This window comes from Atta colombica, unplaced genomic scaffold (assembly GCF_001594045.1).
Source record: "Atta colombica isolate Treedump-2 unplaced genomic scaffold, Acol1.0 scaffold234, whole genome shotgun sequence".
Taxonomy (NCBI): Eukaryota; Metazoa; Arthropoda; class Insecta; order Hymenoptera; family Formicidae; genus Atta; species Atta colombica.
This window is the reverse complement of record NW_017259332.1, coordinates 375,316-383,673: the sequence shown is the minus strand read 5'-3', so window position 1 is coordinate 383,673 and position 8,358 is coordinate 375,316. Positions and strand designations below refer to the sequence as shown.

The 8,358-nt window shown below is 29.2% G+C and overlaps 2 protein-coding genes across 2 annotated transcripts; one reads left to right on the top strand and one right to left on the bottom strand.

The window, feature by feature from the left end:
* Nucleotides 1-1,647: 1,647 nt before the first annotated feature.
* LOC108688520 (methionine aminopeptidase 1D, chloroplastic/mitochondrial) lies at nucleotides 1,648-4,760 on the top strand. The gene is made up of 7 exons (XM_018194823.1): nucleotides 1,648-1,730; nucleotides 1,826-2,151; nucleotides 2,632-2,892; nucleotides 3,355-3,546; nucleotides 3,641-3,791; nucleotides 3,873-3,983; nucleotides 4,392-4,760. The coding sequence occupies exons 2-7, from the start codon at nucleotides 2,068-2,070 to the stop codon at nucleotides 4,580-4,582; spliced, it is 990 nt and encodes a 329-aa protein (XP_018050312.1). The 5' UTR covers nucleotides 1,648-1,730; nucleotides 1,826-2,067; the 3' UTR covers nucleotides 4,583-4,760.
* A 138-nt stretch (nucleotides 4,761-4,898) lies between these two features.
* Nucleotides 4,899-7,419, bottom strand: LOC108688522 (proteasome subunit beta type-4). Its single transcript, XM_018194825.1, has 5 exons — nucleotides 7,288-7,419; nucleotides 6,862-7,068; nucleotides 5,394-5,540; nucleotides 5,120-5,318; nucleotides 4,899-5,041 (listed from the first exon to the last, which is right to left on the bottom strand). The coding sequence occupies exons 1-5, from the start codon at nucleotides 7,404-7,406 to the stop codon at nucleotides 4,952-4,954; spliced, it is 762 nt and encodes a 253-aa protein (XP_018050314.1). The 5' UTR covers nucleotides 7,407-7,419; the 3' UTR covers nucleotides 4,899-4,951.
* Between the last annotated feature and the right edge of the window lie 939 nt (nucleotides 7,420-8,358).

The window sequence follows — 8,358 nt, the reverse complement described above, 5'->3', positions numbered from 1 at the left end:
ATAACATAAAATTATACATAAAATTAAAAAATATTATTTTGCATTAACTTGGAATATTTGTTTTTAGAAACCAATACATAACTTTGCAGAAATATTTACTTATAAAATAGTCTTGAAACCCATGAATATTCGTTAAATTATTATGTATTAATAAATATATTAAATAAATGCATACTCTATAACATATAGGCATGCATTTTATATATGAAATTTTTTCCTTACTAAATGAGTCTACAACATCTATACTAAAAATAGATACCAAAGAGATTAAACCTTAGTAAAATAAAACATATATCATGTATCAAAAATAAAGCCATATTATATGTTGAGAGATAATAAACTTTTCTTTTTTTCTTTAATCACAAGTGCAGTTTGACATTTAATTTCTCAGTGATTTTTCTTCTCAATTAGAAGTTATATAATATAATAATATAACAAGCAGAAGGGAGGAGTTTTATTTCTCAATATGATGGATTTTTTAACTTCACACGCATATTATCTTAAATATTTAATAATTTAATAATTAGTTTAATATAGTCGAACAACATTTTTTTCTACTAGACTTATTCGATAGACAAAACAACGCATTGATTAATATATTTTTTATCAATGAATAATGACAGATAGTATTTTTCGCGTTTGTGTACACATGCATATGCTGAGATCCATATGCACTCGTTCGATTCCTCCGCGACCACGTGATCAAACTTATAAAATGAATGTGTGTGTAAAAGAAGCTCGTTATTATTCACAGTATTTGTTGCATTTTTTAAAACTTGATCGTAATTTTAATTCACAGTACGACATGAACACGAACTTAACGTAACCTCACTTTCATTTCATGTACTTACTAAATACATTCAGTACGACAATTGCTCACTGAGCTCATGTATTTGGTTGATCTATATTTTTAGATTTAACGGAACATGCCAATCAGATGCAACCGCTCACTAAAGTTACTGCATACTGGATGACACTGTGTGCCTTCCAACAAGCGACACAAGTGACACGATGTGTCACATGGATCATTGACTATGTTCAGCGGACTCAACAGTTCAGTGAGCGCTCGCTTATTGGTGTATCCTTTTAGATTATCCAATCAGCATTTTAAATCTGGAAGAATACATCAATAACGTTCACTTAACTGTAAAAAAAATTATCCAATTGCATTTCTCATATGAAGACACATATAGAATATGATTGGATAATTTTCTTTATGCATATGTTTATACGGTCATGTAAGTTTGTGTGGATATATCCTTACACACTGGCACGCTTTACGCCGAAGTTATAACATCAATATTATGAAACTGGCCAATCATAGCTATTCCTTTAAAGAATAGAATGACTGTGATTGGCCAGTTTCATAACATCAATGTTATAACTTTGGTGTAAAGTAAATTCACTAATTAGAATGAGAGAAATGCAATAAAAAATTTTTTACCATAATCCTGCCATAATGCTGGAATGTTTGAGTTAGACCAACTACAGTCGAGTATTCCTCTATTACAATCGTATGGCAGGGGAATGCTCGATTGTAGTTAGCTGGTTTTTACATTCTGATCCGATTTAAACTCTCGATGGAAACTAGGCTAGTGTTATCATCCTCCCGGTTGGCGCTGAGATCTAGGGGGTCGTTAAGAGATAACGATCACGTTGGGAATCTATGATATAAGGGTACGGTCATCATCAACGAGATGCTGCAAACGTTTTGAAGCGTTTTTTAATTGGTTAGTTTGTAAAATTCTTTCTTCTAATTAGTCCATCAAATGCTTCAAAGCATTTGTAGCGAAACTTTGATCACAGCCATAGAATGCCATTTAAGGTTTCTCTCTGATAGCCTCTGATCAGCCAAAGAAATACATTATACTGTTTGTTGCACTGGTGAGCGATAGTATAGCCAAGAGAAAATAAACTAATTTCCATTGGAAAAGCAACTCTGTTCCCCGAGGAGACTAGTTCGATTTATGGATCGATAACAATTTGGCACTTTGAAACTTTTATAAGAGAGGTCGAGAAATTACTCAGGAGATATATAAGAATTATCCAAAATAAATATCGCAGAACATGCGCTCAACCAAGGGTATTGTTCAAATGATACAATCCTCTAAAACATACTTTTTGAACTTTCTCAAACCTATCATGTCAAAGGTATATCTGTTTTTATCTATAAATTTAAAAAAATATATTTATTAGGTCAGACTAATAATTACTTTAATCAGATAATATAAGACAATATTGTTCAACATTTGTAGATTTATAATTCTTGCTAACGATAAAAAAGAAAAGACAATAAGCATAAATATTGATACAAAATAATACCTAGAATTACAAATTTTAAACAACACTGTTGTAAGAGATATTGGTTGTGTTCTAAAATTTACTACCGATACTAAAAATCTATAGTTTATGTTAAATGCACTATAGATTTTAAGGATTGGCAGTAAATTTTGGAATACAGCTATTGAATGCATTCCATTTCACACATGATACCTATAATATATTATTTTATCCTTCTTTAATATTCGGTGAACAAGAATAAAATGATACAACATGCTCATTATGTGTGAAATCTAATATATCTATCGAGAGAAACATTGAATTATTTTAAAAATATGTTATTTATTCTAGTTTGAAGAAAATCGTAGATTTGTTGATATCCGTAATGAATCCGATAATTCTTTTGGAAAATATGCTATAGTCCAGCCTTGGGTAGTTTCTGAAAAAAATACTATACCTACATACATACCCCAGCCATCCTACAGTCAGTCTATGATACCCAAAAAAGGGCCAGCAATGCCCGAGATCAAAGACGAATATCAAATAGAATGTATGAGGCACAGTTGTAAACTTGCTAGTAGTATTTTGCGTCAAGCTGGTGCATTAATTGAGGTGAATTACTTCCTACAGATTATATAAAAGTCCAGATTCATGTTGCCTCGCTTATCAATTTAAAATCACAAACAAATTTTTAGAAGATGAATGTGGCGAATCTGGAATTCTATACTGATAATATCTGAAAGATATGCACAAGCCTTTGGGATCGCAAGTTTCATAAACCGAATAAGAAGAGTTATCTATATTATCCATATAAATTTATTGTTCACTAAGCAATTAAAATCTGTGTAAGGATTGTTATATATATGTTGAAAATCAACATATAATTAAGAAATAATATTTTAAGAGTAACTCTTATATATATATATTTTTTTTTCTTTTTGGTTTTTGGAATGTATCCCCAGGAATTATTAATAGCTTTCAGATACATGTATTTATTATAATATTTAATGCATATCTATATATGCATTAAATATTATAATAAACTAAATATAAAATAAAATTAATATATGCTAGCCAGGTATTACAACTGATTTTCTCGACAAACAAGTACATGATATGATCATTGGTAATGGAGCTTATCCCAGTCCACTCAACTACCATGGCTTTCCCAAATCTATATGTACAAGTGTTAATAACATCGCTTGCCATGGTATTCCAGACAATAGGCCTTTACAAGAAGGTGATATACTCAATGTTGATATAACAGTAAGCTTTATTTTTTAAAAGAAAATGAAATCTTTTTTCTAGTCGATAAAATGTTATAAGTTCTTTAAAAAATTAATATTTTTTGTTTAAGTAGGTATATCTTAATGGTTATCATGGCGATTGTTCAGCTATGTTTCAAGTGGGTGAAGTAGACTCAAAAGGCAAACAATTAATAACAGTCACAGAATTATGCTTAAAGTCAGCTATTGAAATATGCAAACCAAACGAACATTTTTGTAATATTGGTAATAATACGTATATCATTAAAATATGAACTTATCTGTATATTATTTTTGGCACTGTAAAATCTTTCTATTTCTTTCTAGGTAATGTGATAGAAAAGACAGCAAATGAACACAATTTGAATGTAATACCCGCAATTTTGGGTCATGGTATTGGAACTTACTTTCATGGTGCTCCAGATATTTGTCATTTCGGTACGAATGAAAATATTTCGCTAACATTAATGCACGTTAACATATAGATAACTATCAACATATACTGGACAACATGTACTGGATGGAGCATGTGGCGAAATGTCTTCGATCTTTTGTCTTGCGGATCTGGAAAGAGAAAGGTAAATGTTTGGACACGGAACTTTCTTTCTGTTGTCCTATCAATCGAACTCTCTTTCTAGGTCTGTCAAGATTGATGGATTTGATGCTAATGCTCTGCAGCATTAGCATCTACTATATGTCGATGCAGATGATCAAAGAAATTATCTGAGTCGTTTTTATAAAATAATTTCTACATAAAATATTCCTTGATCTCAGAATAAATTGTTATGTACTGTAAATATGTCAAATCGTCACTATATATTTCGATGCTTATTTTTTCTTTTGTAGCAAATAATTTTCCCGCGAGAATGAAAACAGGTATGACATTTACTATCGAGCCAGCTTTAAGTCAAGGAAGAACAGAGACCATAATTCTAGAAGATGGATGGACAGTTTGTACAGTCGACGATTCTAGGACAGCTCAAGTTGAACACACAATTTTAATAACAGATACTGGATGCGAAATACTAACACTTTAGTCGCTTTAGTTTATGATCGGTATCTATTACTATTTATACAACAAAGGATCATTGAATATATATATATATTATTTTTAGTGTATATAAAGATATGTATAAATTAATTTGTATGTGTCGTTTTAATTTTGTGAATATTATATCCATATTTTTATGTAACAAAATAAAAAATTAAGAAAAATTTATGTTTATTATTACAATGAAAATTATTAATTATTAATATTAATAGTTATTAATATTAATATTTTCTTATTTCTTATATATGTAAGGTATAATTAAACTTTTCAAATTCAATTAAAAAAGAATATATACTTTCACCCTATATTTTTTTTATTATAACTTATTTTGAAAGAATACGAAAACATTACAATTTTATAGAATTGCGGGTCCCCAATAACTTTCTACGTCTACCGGTCCTTGTATTTCAACTCCTTTTTCTTTCGTAACAATACCCAAATGATACTGAAAGAGCGAAATAAATCATTAACAATTAAAAATTATTAATTATGTATACACGAATTTTGATAGTTTAGTAGATACCTTTGGGAAAGATCTTGCATCTCTGTAGAAAAGAACTTGATTTACTTTGTATATAAGTTGAATAGCTTCTTCTTTATTCATTTGGCTATTTTCCTCATAAGCTTTTCTCAAAATAGGTGTTGCCATATAAGCGCCATATCCAGTCGCAATAACAGGATCTTTGTAAGCTGTTCCAAGTTTATCTACAGTTGCCAAAAATCTGAAAGGCAAATCATGATTTATGTTAAATCTGAAGACAAGTTGCTTATGTTGAAGAAATGTGTTGGATACTTACGGTTGTCCATCTTCCAAACCGGCAATGACAAAATTGTTCCAAAACGGATCAAAATTTGATCGTCTGTTATACATGACACGTGTCAACCAGCAATGCAGCGCTTTCGGCTTCAAACTAAATCCATCATCCAAGCATTGTTCTTCCAGACTAAAACAAAAGTATTGATGTAAAATAACAGTGTCTCGTCGAAAAGTCTAATATGCTTAAGAAGAATACTCAAAAGATTCAAAAAGATGCATGTTGGATAAAACCTCCAGCATCAGATTGTTTGATTAAAAAAATTGGTTCAAAAAACGCTATGGAGACGCTACATCCTTTTCATGCATTTTCACTCTAGTGTGTCTTTTTTGATCATTCATATAATCTATTTTAATTCTGAAAATGTGCATCCAGTATCAGGATAAAAAGGCCAACTATTAAATAACCATTTGATACTCATTTTCAAAATATACTAATATATAATCAATATCAAAATTGATATTGGAAAACTGCATGAAAACGATGTATACAAGATGATTTATAATTTGATATTTCGGGAGATAAATCTAAAGTGTTATACTAAAATAAGTTGAAAAACATTATATAAACATATGTCTTCCAAAATGTTTGAAGTGTCTGCCTCAAGAAACACTATTGCATATCTTATTGCACTTAACTTCATTTAATGTTTACAAAAAATATCCATCAATGCAATGCAATAGTAAAGTCACAGTTAAAACACAAGTCACTTAACATTTTCTTTAATCATCCATAAATAAAATATGTAGAAATCTAGAAACATATGACGTTTCTTACTTATTTTGGTATGTTCATCCCTGAAATATTGATATGCATTTATAAATCACCCTGTATAGTGTTCAATTTTAAATTAAGCTGATAATAGAATTGCTGGAAATTAAATAAATTCAACTTCCAGGCTGAAATTCATTGTCAATCCTAATATTTAAGATTGTCTTAAGACATTCTAAGCCAACTACAGAGTATTAGCATTTTAAGACATTTCTTAAAATAATCTTAAAATAAGAATGGATTATGAATATCAGCCTAAATCATATTTATTTTTTTATACAAAAGATGTTTATAAAGTTTTGAAAATGAATACAGTAGAGGAAAAAATTTAATTATTTATAATTTTATTGCATCATATCTGCATGGATCTTAGACAATGATTTCTTTTAACACATATATGTAATAATAGTCATCATCATCATGATAATAGTGAAATAAGTGATTTTCTAATTTTTTTCATAATATTATAATACTGGCTCTACACAGAGTATTAGCTATCAAATACTAAGCGTCAAATTAAAACTATATATCATAACTATATTGACACTGTTCTTCAGCATCTTATCAAATGGCATTATAGAATTTTCAGAAATATTAATTTATCTTATGTAGTAAACCAAAACAGAATATTTTAAAAATAAAGACGTGTAAAAAAATTGGAATGATTATAACAACTCACATCTTTCTTTCCACGTAACTCTTGATGCATTGAAAATCTGCATAATCTCCAGATGCACCAAGAATGATGTTATCATTAACTTTCATAAGACGCTCTAGATTTCTATAACGAGCAAGAGATCCATAAGATCCTAAGATATCCGCCGATATAATAATTCCGTCTTTGAATTGTATACCAATGACAGATGTACCAGTCGTTATAGGAGATCTGTAAATAATAGAATGAATTAGAATAGAACTCATCAAATCCTTATGCCATTTCGGAAATTTATCTAATAAAGACTCAAGTATTTTGAATTTCACTTCGTAATTTAATTTATTCCATAAGAGAGAAGATGACATGCGAGATTTACATAGAGACGTACAGGTTATATACAAAAAACTGCAAATGGATGACAAATGTTTGTGAATTATAGTTAAAACGTACTGTGATTTTTGAAATCCACCGGTGCCGTTCTGGGTGCCCGGAAAGTGATAAAATGCACCAGGAGACGGCCCATTTTGCCACAAAGGCAAAAAGCAAGGATCTCTACTGGGAAACGCCATTATGATAAGTAATAAGTAGTAATACTAGTATACGAATAGTCGGAACAGAGAGAGTACAAGAATATCGAGACGAATGCGATCCAATAATATCGATATATCTCTGATATAAGTAAATCTCGATTCGCTTTTCGAATATCGTTTGAAGTATCGATATTTACTTAAGAATCGACAGAAGTGTCGAGCCAACTCAAATGCCCATTTCTACCGTAATTCCTCCTACATTAGAAGATCGAAAAAATGATTTTTCATAATTTTTTTCAAAAGAAAGACTAATATTTATCATTTTAAGACTTTTTGCACGTTTTAATATAATTATTATAGAGTACGTACAAATTATTATGTGAAAAAAATTATAAATAATAAAAATATAAACATTCAATTTGGCGCTTCGCCGCATGACACGATTTCGTGTACATCCTAGCGACTGTAATTATTACCGGAAACAAAAAATAAAAAAAATATTATATTTTTAATTTTTATAGAATATATTAATTCTAAATAAAACTAAAAAATTAAAAAAAATATATATATATATATAAATTAAAATTTTATGCGATTTTGAAAAAAAAGTTACGATTTTCACTATACTGTTAGAAATAAATAGAATAGAATTTATTATACTTCAGTATATTTATAGCCAAGAAGGGGACTTGGTTTACATAAATTCTTAATTCATTCATACATTCACCTCATCCGCAAACTATCGCACATATAAATATTATTATAAAAATTTTTGCTTATCCCTTTCTTACTTTTCTGGTTAAACTCTTTGACTTCGCTTCTTTATCTACTTTGTTTCATTTTATTTCTTTTCGCTTTATCCGCTTTTCTCTCTTATAGTTATTGTATATCTATTTTTAATGTTATATACTCTCATTCAATATCATATGTTATCAATATCAATTATTAATACATATGTTATCTCTATACACAGTCTTATCACCATCTATTA

Excerpts from the sequence above, each read along its gene's own strand:
- LOC108688520 (XM_018194823.1), top strand. The coding sequence starts at position 2,068 with ATGCGCTCAACCAAGGGTATTGTTCAAATGATACAATCCTCTAAAACA. Across the intron at positions 3,547-3,640 it reads TACTCAATGTTGATATAACA|GTATATCTTAATGGTTATCA; the intron begins GTAAGCTTTATT and ends TTGTTTAAGTAG. Across the intron at positions 3,792-3,872 it reads CGAACATTTTTGTAATATTG|GTAATGTGATAGAAAAGACA; the intron begins GTAATAATACGT and ends ATTTCTTTCTAG.
- LOC108688522 (XM_018194825.1), bottom strand. The coding sequence starts at position 7,406 with ATGGCGTTTCCCAGTAGAGATCCTTGCTTTTTGCCTTTGTGGCAAAAT. Across the intron at positions 7,069-7,287 it reads GGTGGATTTCAAAAATCACA|ATCTCCTATAACGACTGGTA; the intron begins GTACGTTTTAAC and ends TATTATTTACAG. Across the intron at positions 5,541-6,861 it reads AGTTACGTGGAAAGAAAGAT|TCTGGAAGAACAATGCTTGG; the intron begins GTGAGTTGTTAT and ends CTTTTGTTTTAG.